The sequence below is a fragment of the Notamacropus eugenii genome, chromosome 1 (assembly GCF_028372415.1).
Source record: "Notamacropus eugenii isolate mMacEug1 chromosome 1, mMacEug1.pri_v2, whole genome shotgun sequence".
Lineage (NCBI taxonomy): Eukaryota > Metazoa > Chordata > Mammalia > Diprotodontia > Macropodidae > Notamacropus > Notamacropus eugenii.
In genome coordinates, this window is record NC_092872.1 from 739,320,673 (window position 1) to 739,333,843 (window position 13,171).

At 40.3% G+C, this 13,171-nt stretch overlaps 1 protein-coding gene across 1 annotated transcript in view; it reads right to left on the reverse strand.

Moving 5' to 3' along the window:
• SFXN5 (sideroflexin 5) overlaps nucleotides 1-13,171 on the reverse strand; it is a 205,074-nt gene that overhangs the window by 170,516 nt on the left and 21,387 nt on the right. Inside the window, exon 2 of the mRNA XM_072627630.1 lies at nucleotides 10,738-10,806. Within this exon, the coding sequence (XP_072483731.1) occupies nucleotides 10,738-10,806 (69 nt within the window). The remainder of the gene's footprint in view (nucleotides 1-10,737; nucleotides 10,807-13,171) is intronic.

Sequence of the window (13,171 nt, forward strand, 5' to 3'; positions counted from 1 at the left end):
GGTGGGGACACACAAATTTAATATGCATAATTAACATTTTCTCCATTGCTTTCTTAAGTTTGGATAATCAACGAAAGGATAGGTCAATTTCTAATTTTGTATTGTTTGATTTTCACAGTACAAATGGTCACACTGAAAATTTAATGATCAGCTCGGAAAACAGGCATCAACTGGCTTCATGACACCCCTCATTGGTTGCGCAGCAAGATCAAGGGATACGAGATGTGGGTAATGCAGTGGTTCCCACAGAATGTAAGGAACACATCTGACATGTTGAATGGCTCCTCCACGAAAGATTCATGGGAGAATGTGAGCAAGAATTATACAGGATGGGGAGGCATGGATGGGTTGTGATTAGCACAGAGGGAGGGAGTACCTCATCAAGGAGATCACAGAGTCATGAAGTACTTATAGAGCCACAACAGCCAGTAGGAATTTGTCAAGACTGGCCTCCAGCTACCTTCACAGGCACAGAACACCAAAGTCTATGTAATCAATACAAAACTAAACAAGATTCCCCTTTCCAACACTCCCACGGTCATTCAGTTTCCACTTGAACACTTCTAGTCATGAAGAACCCTAGTTCTTAGGAGGGAGAGCATTCCATTTTTGTATAGCTCTAATTAAACTGAACCTAAAATCTGCCTCTTTGCAACTTTTATCCACTGTTTTTCATAAAATGCCGCCCTCTGGGGCCATGTGGAATAAGTCTTCAAGATAGATGCCATGTTCTCTCCTCCCTAACCCTTCTTTTCTCCCAGGTCCTTTAAGAATCCTCATCCTACATGGGCTCCAGTCTTCTCATCATCCTGATTGCCTTCTTCTGAACACTTATCAATGTCCTTACCTAAAATATGGCAACTAGAACTGGTCCCAGGAGTCCAATGTGGTCTGAGCAAGGCAACAGATCATCACTTGCGTAGTCGTGGGCACTAGGCCTCCTCTAATGACAACCATGATTGTGTTAGCTTCTCTGGCAGTCATATTACACTACTGACTCAAAGTAAGCTTACAATTCATTAAACCCTTAGACCTTTTCCAAAGTGTCAGCTCCCCCGAACCTTTCCCATGTTGTGTTTGTGAAGAGACATCCAAGTAAAAGACTTTTTCACATTTATCTCTATTGAATTTTATCTTATGAATTCAGCCCACTGTTCTATGATGCTAAGACCTCTTTGACAACCTGACGGTCAACCATTGAGTTAGCCAGCCTGCCCAGCTTCATGTCATCTACAAATGTGACAATTAAGACATCAATACTTTCATCCAAGTCACTGATAAAAATGTTGACTAGCATGGAGCTAAGGAGAAGCCACCTTGGATGCTCTACTGGGGATCTCCCAGTAGAGCTGAAATGAAATCACTACTTTTTGAGACCAGTCATACACCCAAGTGTGCCAACATCGAGGCACACATCTCTATATCTTACACACAAGCATTACATGATAGACTACCCAGTGCTTTGCTGGAATTGATTCAAATGGTATCTACTCTTACCCTGGGATGGCTAGTTCTTGAGGAAGTCATGCAAGCATTTCCTTATCTGATCTTTTTTTTAGATTTTTAAATTTTTCCAATTACTTGTAAAAACAATTTTCTCTCTCTCTTTTCTCCTTGCTTCTTGAGAAGGCAAGCAATTTGATATAAATCATTCATGTGTAGTCATGCAAAACAAATTTCCAAATTGGGCAGGCTGCATAAGAAAATACAGACCAAGAACACCATCCAAGAAAAATAAAGAAAGTTAAAAAAAAGTATGCTTTGGTCTGTATTCAGACTCCATCAGTTCTTTCTCTGGAGGTGGATAGCATTTTTCATCATAAGTCTTTCAGAATTGTCTTGAATCATTATATTCCTGAGAATTATTAAGTCATTCACAGTTGTTCATCATACAATATTATTGTTACAATGCTGTACAATGTTCTCGTGGCTCTGCTCACTTCACTTTGCATTAATTTGTGTAAATCTTTCCAGGTTTTTCTGAAATCATTTCTTAAAGCACAATGGTATTCCATCACAATTATATATTACAACTTATTCAGTCATTCCCCATCCAATAGGCATCCCCTCGATTTTCAGTTCTTTGTCTCTACAAAAAGAGCTGCTATAAATATTTTTGTACATATAGGTCTTTTTCCTTTTATTTATTTGGGTTTTTCTTAATCTCTTTGACATACAGACCTAGTAATGGTATTGCTGGGCCAGAGGGTATGCAGTTTTTATAAATGGCCCTTGTGGCTATCTTTAATGCCAAATTGGATCAGTTTACAGCTCCACCAATGGTACATTAGTGTCCCAGTTTTTCCACATCCCTTCCCAAATTTGTCATTTTCTATCATATTAACCAATCTGATAAGTGAGAGATAGCACTTCAGAGTTGTTTTCATTTGCATTTCTCTGATCAATAATATTTTAGAGCATTTTTTCACCTGACTATAGACAGTTTTGATTTCTTCTGAAAATTGTTCATATCTTTTGACTATCAATTGAGGAATGACTCAGATTCCTACATATTTGATTCAATTCTCTCTATATTTGAGAAATAAGGCCTTTCTCAGAGAAACATATTATAAAATCCCTATTCTTCCCAGTTTTCTCCTTTTTTTTAAATCTTGGTTCCATTGGTTTTGTCTGTGCAGACCTGTTATAATTTGATATAATCATAATCATCCATTTTACTTCCCATAATGGTCTCTATTTTTTGTTTTATCTTCTAACAGGTATGACATTCCATGCTCTTCTAATTTGCTTATGATATCACCCTTTATACTTAAATCATGTAGCATTTTGCCCTTGTGGTCTACATCTAGTTTCTGCCAAACTGCTTTCCAGTTTTTCCCGCAGTTTTTGTCAGATAGTGATTTCTTGCCCCAGAATCTTGGATCTTTAGGTTTGTCGAATACTAGATTGCTATTGTCACTTACTGCTGCGTCTTGTGTACCTAATCTATGCCAGTGATCCACCACTGTACTTCTTAGTCAATGTCAGATTGTTTTGATTTTCTTTGTAATACAGTTTGAGATCTGGTACGGCTCAGTTACTTTCCTTTCATTTTTTCATTATTCCTCAATATTTCTGACCTTTTGTTCCTCCAGATAAATTTTATTTTTTCTAGCTCTATGAATGTTTGGTATTTTGACTGGTATGTCACCAAATAAGTAAATTAGTTTAGGTAGAACTGTAATTTTTATTGTATTGGTTTGGCCTATCTAGGAGCAATTAATATTTTTCCAGTTGTTTAGATCTGATTTGTTTGAAAAGTGTTTTGTAATTGTGTTCACATAGTTCCTGGGTTTGTTTTATAGGCAGAATCTCAAGTATTTTATACTGTCTACAGTTACTTTAAAATGGAATTTCTCATTCTATCTCTTCCTGCTGGACTTTGTTGATGATGTATGTGGGCTTATTTTATATCCCGCAACTTTGCTGATGTTATTATTTCAGCTAGTTTTTCAGTTGATTCTCTAGGATTCTCTAAGTATACCACCATATCATCTGCAAAAAGGGGTACTTTTGTTTCCTCATTGTCTATTCTAATTCTTTCAATTTTTTTTTTCTTTTCTCATTGCTATAGCCACCATTTCAAATGTAACATTTAATGATAGTGGTGATAATGGGCACCCTTGTTTCATCTCTGATCTTACTCAAAAGGCTTCTGGTTTATCACCATTACAGATAATGCTTGCTGATGGTTTTAGATAAATACTACTTATTTTTAGGAAAGCTCCATTTATTCTTATGCTCTCTTAATATTTTTCTTAATAGGAATGAGTGCTGTATTTTGTCAAAAGCTTTTTCTGCAGCTATTGAGATAATCATATGATTTTAGTTGGTTTTGTTATTGATATGGTCAGTTATGCTGATAGTTTTCCTAATACAGAACTAACTGCCTTCCTGGTATAAACCCCAACTGGTCATAGTATATGATCTTTGTGACATGGCTGTAATTCCTTGCTGGATTTTATTTAAAATTTTTGCAACAATATTCATTAGGGAAATCGGTGTACAATTTTCTTTCTCTGTCATATTTGTATTTGTCATAAAAGGAATTTGGCAGGACTCCTTCTTTGCCTATTTTTTCCAAATAATTTATATAGTATTGAAATTAATTGTTCTTTGAATGTTTGGTAGAATTCACTTGTGAATCCATCTGGTACTGGAGATTTTTTCTTAGGGGGCTCATCTATGGTTTGTTCAATTTCTTTTTCTAAGGTATAGTTATTTAACTCTTCTGTTAATCTTGGCAAATTTGTATTTTTGCAAGTATTCATTCATTTCACTTAGGTTGTCATATTTATTAGCATGTAATTGAGAAAAAATAGCTCCTAATAATTGTTTTGATTTCTTATTCACTGCTGGTTTATTCACCCTTTTTTCATTTTTTATACTGGTAATTTGACCTTCCTCCTTTTGTAAAATGAAATTAACCAATAGTTTATCTATTTTATTGGATCCCCCCATAAAATCGGCTCCTAGTTTTATTTATTGGTTCAATGATTTTCTTACTTTTAATTTTATTCATCTCTCCTTTGATTGTCAGGATTTCCAATTGAGAAAATTGAGGGAAATGAGGGGATTAAGATAGAAAGTGGTTAATTGTGGGAACTGAGTGAACCACATTGACTCCATCTTGTGACCCAATTCTGGAGACAGCTCAGTTCCTTTTCTATTCAATTATAGGTCTAGTCCAACTTCTATCTTGTGAGAAAATTTTATCCAATTGTGGGAATTTTGGGAGAAAAACTTATTATCTTGTTTGAAGTCAATCCTGAGTGCCTGAGAAACTAGACCACCTCTACCTGCTATTTAGACACCCTTAACTAAGAACCTCAGTTATGTTCATCAGAAACCCAGCCAGATCTAAAGACTGATGCAAGGAGTGTTCTCACAATTGTACATCTCAAGCAATCCATATGGCTTATTTGAAAACTGGACCCATACCAACCAATCATTTATTGTTTCCATGTTCCTTTGATTGTTTACAGACACTTGGGGGAAATGGGACACCTCTTTTTCTGAATTCAGGGAACTGCATCTTTTCATTCTCCCCCTCCCGATATAGAAAGCTCCTAATATCTCATCTAATTAGAAATCAGATTATCTAATGTTGTATTGTTTCCTTTTCATTAATTGGCCTTATTCCATTGTTTTTAATGTATGTCCGTCTTTCCTTGTATTCAGGGTCCAGGCCAAAGTTGAGGAGGTCTGGTACTGGTTTGTTGGGAAATTGCCACGCATTGCTTAATAAATCATTATGCTCAGATCAAACCTTTTCTCCTCAGTCATTTCATCTTTCATTCACCACACAATTTGAGGTTTCATTGGGAATTTTTAATGTGCTCTTTTTCTAGTTTTTTGTTGTTGTTGTTGCATGCCCAGTTCATTGATCTGCTCTTTCTCTGTTTCACTGATGTAATTACTTAGAGATATAAATTTTTCCCTAAATACTGTTTTGGCTGCATCACAAACATTTTGGCATATTGTCTCACTGTTGTCATTTTCTTTATGAAATTATTGATTGTTTTTATGATTTGTTCTTTGACCCACTCATTCTTTAGAATTAGATTATTTAGTTTCCAATTAATTTTTAATCTATGCTTCCACAACCCTTTATTGAATGTAATTTTTATTGTATCATCATCTGAAAAGGATGCATTTAATATTTCTGCTTTTCTGCATTTGGTTGTGAGGTTTTTATGCCCTAATACATGGTCAATTTTTGTGTTGATGCCAGGTACTACTGAGAAAAAGATATACCCCTGAATTTTTCCATTCAGTATCTAAATTTTCTCAACTTCTGTTCATTTCCTTAACTACTTTTCTGTTTATTTTTTTGGTTGGATTTATCTAGGTCTGAGAGGGAAAAGTTGAGATTCCCCAACTAGTACAATTTTACAATCTATTTCCTCCCATACCTCATTTAACTTTTCCTTTAAAAATTTAGGGACTATACCATTTGGTGCATATATCTTTAGTACTGATACTGCGTCATTGTCTATGGTTCCTTTTAGCAAAATGTAGCTTCCCTGATTGGCTCTTAATTAGGTTTCTTTTTGCTCTTCCTTTGTCTGAGATCATGATTGGTACCCCTGCTTTTTTTGTTTTTAATTCAGCTGAAGCATAATAGATTTTGCTCCAACCCCTTACCTTTATTCTGTGTGTGTCTCTCTGCTTCAAATATGCTTCTTGTAAATAACTTATTATCTGATTCTGGTTTTTAATCCACTCTGCTGTTTCTTTTTATGGGTGATTTCATGCTATTCACATTCACAGTTATGATTACTACCTGTGTATTTCCCTCCATCCTATTGCACCCCTCCCCCCTCATTTACTCTCTCTCTCTCTCTCTCTCTCTCTCCTTTTACCCTCTTCCTCCTCAAAAGTCTATTTTGCTTCTGACCACTGCCTCCCCAATCTTCTATTGCCCCCCCATCCCTATCCCCTCCTACTTCCCCGTATAGCAAGATACAGTCCTATACCCAACTCAGTCGGTAGATTGTTCCCTCTGAGTCAATTCTGATGAGAATAAGGTTCAAGCATTATTTGCCGACACCACCCCATGTTCCTTTCACACCTCTCTTATGTGAGATAATTTACCCCATTCTACCTCTCCCTTTGCCTTTCTCCTAGTGCATTCCTCTCTCACCCCTTAATTTTATTCTTTTGAAATCATTCCATCACAGTCAACTCACACCTGTGCCCACTGTCTACTCCTTCTACACTCCTATATCCTACTTATAACTGTCCTAACAATGATAAAGTTCTTAGGAATTACAAGTATCATTTTCCCATCTAGGAATGTTTTAGCTTTATTGAATTTAACCTTAATGAATCCCTTATGAGTTCTCTTCCCTGTTTTCCTTTTCATGCTTCTCTTGAATCATATATTTGAAAGTCAAATTTTCTATTCAGCTATGATCTTTCTGTGAGGAATACTTGAAGGATTATACTCAGTTTTGCTCAGTAGGTGATCTTGGTTGTAATCCTAACTCCTTTGCCCTCCAGAATATCATATTCCAAGCCTTCCAATCTTTTAATTAGAAGCTGCTAAATCTTGCATGATCCTATGACATTTAAATTGCTTCTTTCTGGCTGCTTGCAATATTTTCTCCTTGACCTATGGGCTCTGGAATATGGCTAAAATATTCCTGGCAATTTTCATTTTGGGATCTCTTTCAGGAGATGATCAGTGAATTCTTTCCATTTCTATTTTACCCTATGGTTCTAGAATATCAGGGAAGTTTTCCTTGATAATTTCTTGAAAGATGATGCCTAGGCACTTTTTTTGATCATGGCTTTCAGGAAGTACAATAATTCTTAAATTATCTCTCCTGTTTCTGTTTTTCAGGTCAGTTGTTTTTCCAATGAGATATTTCACATTTTCTTCTATTTTTTCATTCTTTTGACTTTATTGTTTCTTGAAATCTCATGGAATTATTAGCTTTCACTTGTCCACTTCTAATCTTTATGGAATTATTTTGGTCAGTGAGAAGCCAATTCTACTTTTTAATGAACTCTTTTCTTCAATGAATTTTTGTACCTCTTTTTTCCAGTTGGACAATTCTGCTTTTTAAAGAGTTCTTCTCTTCAGTGGATTTTTATACCTTTTTTTTTTAACCATTTGGCCTAGTCTGGTTTTTAAGCTTTTTCTTCTATAGTTTTTTGCACCTCTTTTACCAAGCAGTGGATCATCTTTTCATAGTTTTCTTGCATCATTCTTGTTTCTTTTCCCAATTCCCCCACACACACTTCTCTTATTTGAGTTTTACAATTCTTTTTGAGTTCTTCCAAGAATTCCTTTTGAGCCTGTGACCAATTCACTTTTTTTTGTGAAACTTTGCATGTCACTGTTTTGACTTTATTGTCTTCTTATGAGTTTGTATCTTGATCTTCCCTGTCACTATAGTAACTTTCTAAGCTCTTTTTATGTTGTTTGCTTACTTTTTTAGGTTATTTCTTGACTTAAAACTTTTTGTTAAAGTTGGCTTTGCTCCCAAGGTGGAGTGGGCACTGTCCCAAGCTCCAGACTTTTCTGGCCTCTGTTTTCAGAACTAGCTCTGGGGGGTCTATAGGTTTTTGGTTCTTCCAGGGTATGATAGAAGGAGAGGTGTGGTCACTGCTCTCCTGGCCTGTGAGCAACCACAAGCATTCTTCTCTGCCCTGGAACTGTGACCAGGCCCCCTGCACTCTTGTGGTTGCAAGTGCCAGTGAGTTAGTGCCCCTTTCAGCTCTGAGACTGTAACCCAGAGCTGCAAATGGGCAAAGAAAAAGAGCCCTGCACTCAGTGCCACCAAGGGTCCTCTGTAAACACCTTCTGACTAGTTGTCCAACTCCCTTACTGGATGTGAGCTGAGAGCTCCCTAGGCTGCTGCTGCCACTGATAAACTGCCTCTGAAATCTTCTACTCCTACCCTGACATGGTCTGCACTGCATGGTCTGTGCTGAGCTCCAGGTCCAACCACCACCCCACTGAGACAGACCCTTCTTGCCAGCTTCCTATCGTCCTAGGCTGTAAAATTGCTTCACCCCAAACTTTTGCTGGTTCCACCACTCCAGAATTCAGCTTGAGGCGCTATTTTAAAGTTGACTAGAGGGGAACTGGAGAGAGCTTGGGCGAGTCTCTCCCTTTACTCCACCATCTTGGCTCTGCCTCCTAGTATCTTTTCTAAAGGTTTGTATACCATTCCCTTAAAACTGAGCTCTAGAATATTGCAGGAATAGCTCCATAGGCTCAGAGGCTCGGAGATCCAGAGCTAGAAGAGGCCTAAGAGATCCTCTAGCCCTGCCCAGTTATTATAGATGAGAAGACTGAGGCCCAGAGAGGTCAAAGGACTTGTCCCAGATCACAGAAGGAACAGGAGCTGGGATTTAAACTCAATCCCCCTGAGAGCAAATCCTGCCCTCTGTCCACTGCACCCTACTACACGCCTGTTAGTCAAGCACAGACTGTAGTTATCAGACTCCATTCTCCTTCTCTTTTGGACAACTGGATTAATAGTGTGGGTCCTCCCTGCAGGAATGTCAACAATACTTTCATTTCTGCAATACTCCCAGTAATGTCTGGTCTCTACAATTCTTAAACCTGTAGTTTTCCTATGGGGAAAGTAAATGAACTAACTCAGTTTGCTCTATAATAGGGGAGGAGCAACTGGACCTCCACCTGCCCAGACGGCACCTTCTCTACAGCTCACAGAGCTGCCCAGAGCACATGAGGTTAAGCAACACGTCCTTGAGGATCCCATCAGGAGGAGTCACAAGCAAAATGTCACCCTGAGTCTTCCTGCCTCCAAGGCCTGTCCTCCCTCCACACTGTCTCTCTTGCTATAGAAAATCTACATGCATGTACACATTTACACACTGAACATATTGATATAATATTGGTTTTATTTACTATATAAGTAGGGCCTTTTATGTATGCGATGGTTCTTTCCCTTTCACAATGGAGTCTGAGTTAGTATTTCACACATAGATTCCCAAGGGGAAAAACCCCTAACCAGTTCAAGGAGGGCTTTGATTCATACTTGGGAGAGCAATCCATGGCCACTCCTCTAGCATTTGTCAAATGACTCACACATATTCCATAGGAATTGTTTGTCCCTTGATTTCTGCTTTCATCTCTAAATCCAGCTGAGTAGGTCTCCCCCTCTTTGCCAATACTAACTCCATAAAGTATCCATGTGACCCAAACAGCCCCATGGCATTTGGCATCATTGATGAGACCACCCCGTGTCTCTCTTGTTTACCAGCCTCCAGGAAATTCAGAAATGTTTCACTTCTATCCTCTCATCCCCAGTGACTGTACTCAAAAGTCCCAGAAGCAAAGGGCTGGAATCTGAGACAACACAGGAATGTGGAAAGAGACCCGTCTCTAATACTTCCCACTTGTGTGACTTTGGGCCACTCCAGGTCTCAGTTTCCTTATCTGTAAAATATACGAGGTGGACTAGAGAGCTGAAATTCCTTCTAACTCTAGCTCTAAGATTTTATAATCTAATTCTTATCCCAGAACCCCTATTAAGAAGGGTGTGCCCTGAGCATATGTCAGAAATGGGGCCTTTCTTAAACAAAGAGGGAAATCTGAGAAGCTGTTGTACTATCACACCAACCTGGATGAAAATTTAGGGGCCCAGTGCAGGCAGCTGCCAAGACTACGCTTTGATAAATCTCCACTGGACACAGAACCTAGAAAGGCAGCCAAACAGAGGAACTGAAATGGGCAAGAGAAATTGATCAAGTCTCTATTTCAAATTCCTCCAGAGACCCTTCATTCTAACTGCTGCCACGAATGGCCCTAATTAAGTACCTCCACTGGTACAGATAATAATATACCAGTGCTTTATAATCCTGTCTGACCTTGTCCTGGTTCTGCCATAAATTTCCCATGAAAGATTCATCCAGTGTACTGGAAGCCATCCTCTAAATCTCCACATTGAGAAAGTACACATGCAGTACTTGAGTTGTCCATCCATGGATCCCTCTCCCTGCAGCTACACAACTATCCCCCTTCCCCCAGTTGATGTTGAATGATACTACTTCTCAAACACACTGAAAAAAAAAAGGCAAAATCTTTATATCCACATTGCCTGAGCAGGAGAAAAAGCAGAAATCAAGTTGGATCATTTCTGGGGAATGAAAATGCAGGGTCCTGCCCACAGACAGAGAAATGATGCCCGCTCGTCCAGGAAGAGAAGGGGTAATTGAGGAGGAACCTCTCTGGGAAAAGAGCCAGCTACCTACCTCAGTGACAAAGAGAGTACGGGGATCAATGATGTCCAGGAAATGCCGGAACCGGCCATAGAAGGAAGTCTGCAGGAAAGGAAGGAAAAAAGGAAAGAGATTAAAATGGCTACTCCCTGGACAATTAAAAAAAATTCAACCAAAATCCCATCCACATTTAGTATCCATCAATGATCTCCAGGATATCTAAATCATCAAAACCATACCACTTACTGCAGGATGGCTCATGGAGTTTGGGTCATTCTTGTAGCCCGTGTACAAGACAATTTGTAAATAAGTGTTAACTACCTCGATTTGCTTGAGCTCCCCAAGTATCCAGATAACCTCGAAGGAGCTGTATGAGGACTAGCTGTATTAACTAAAATACAGAGTGGTTTGACACACCAACAGTCCTTTGCAGTGACCAAGAACAAACCTAGCTGGACATGCAGAAAATCAGCAATTCTGAAATCAATAAGCTCATCCCAGCTTTGAAGTAGACCCTAAGATATCTGATGGTTTATGGACACTCTGGAGGTATCCTTATCTTCAGAGATTCCCCTGAATAGGACTTTTTGGACATACCTTGTTTTATGGTTTTTGGAGGCACCCCCTTATCTTATTGTTCATGCTTAAGCCTTGGATGGTCAGATTGCTTATCGCCAAGAAGGTCTTCTGATTTGTCTATCAAAAGGCCCACAGCTCTGACATGTGGAATTCCTCACTCTCTCTGTTTCCTGGATCTCCCCCTTCCTCTGGGAATGGGGCTCCCTGCCTCATTCCTTTCTAAGACCTGCTCAATTCCTGCCTTTCTTCCTAATTCCCTGCCTTCTTTTGTTTCAAAAATGTGTGTGTGTGTATTTCCACAAATACTTTTATGTAGGTATGTATGTATGTATGTATGCTGGTCAACATTAGGCTAGCTGCTCCCTTTCCCATGTTTTACTTTCCTGTTTAATAAAAGTTTTTAATGTCACAGGCATCATCTTCCTCTGGTTTTCTTTCCTTTAGATAAAAGGGGGACTGGATCTCAAGAACTGGCCTTGGTATTCAACAGGTATCCTCCCCCTTTGGGGAAGGGGAAATCCAAATTTCCTAGAGAGAGAGAGCGCACATCTGCATTCAGTTACACCTGATGAGGCTATAAATCCATCTATGAGTCTCAGCCCCAGCCCACTCTACAGACCTGCACTGAGCTTCCGCCCATGTGGGTGGGAAGAAAGGGCAGCAGCATTCACCTCTGAGAGGACCTGCCAAAGACTCTATGTTCTCCCCTTCTTCCACTCTGAACAGTCAGAGCCCCGATCATCAGGTGTTTGATATACACTGAATTCCATTGGTACCAAATCAAGTCAACAATTAAGCCCTTCCTATGTGCCAGTTACTGTGCTAAGCCCCCAGGGATCTTTGGGTGGGTCTGTCTGTTTCTCTGTTGGTGGAGAGGGGAAAAAAGAAGGGAGGCCGGACAAAGAGGAAAGCAAAAAGGGAGAGCAGCTGCCCTTCCCCCCAACTCCTCAGCTCCAGTTTCCCATCTTTTCTTCCCCTTCCACACTAAGTCCCTGGCAACAGCCCAAGGCTCCTGGGCTCTGAAACACTGAAATTCCAAGGAGGAAAGTGAAGGGCAGCCCCATCCCTCCAAGATGCCCAGCCCCTTGCTGTCACTCCCATGCCCCTAAGCACCCAAGGATGCTGACCTCTCCAGTCTCCACTCCCAGGACCTCCCCATTCTCTCCTCCCATTACTCAGGTCAGGCTGGATTCCTCATGATGCACTCCAGAAGCACATCAGACCCACTCATTCCAAGGCACTCAGCTGCAGTGGACACTGGGGTCAAAAGAGGCTTGTGCTGGAGTGAAAAGGGGGCTAAGATCAGAATCAGCAGAGGGTGGGATGTGATGGAGCTGGGATGGGGGTCAGCAGAGGCTGAGGTGAGAGGAGACCAAGATTAGAATGAGCAGAGGCTGGGGGGAAGGAGGGGGCTGGGATCAAGATCAGCAGAGACTGGGGGTGGGGAGAGAACTGGGATCAAGGTCAGCAGAGGCTAAGATCAGGCTCAGCAGAGGCTGAGAGGGAAGGGGCTGGGATCAAGGTCAGCAGAGGCTGGGGGGGAGGGGCCTGGGATTGGAGAAAGCAGCAGTTCCAGGTTAGGAACATATGTCTTTCAGAATACAGATCTGACACTCTACCAGTTGCCTAGACCTCTTAGAGGCAGGAGCTGCTAAGTCAATTCTGTTGGATGACAATGAGGACAACCCCTCTCCCCCCCCTGCCAAACCAAGGGCTCTCTCCCTTCGCTGTGGTCCATCGGTGCTTGCTCTGTACCAGGCATTTGGCAGGCCAGTGACATGGAGACTTCTCAGAGGCAGGGGCTGCTCTGCTTTACTCTGTAAGCCCAGCTCTCCACAGTGACTGCCACAGGCACAAGGACTGGGCCTGTTTTCATGTGATAGGGAAC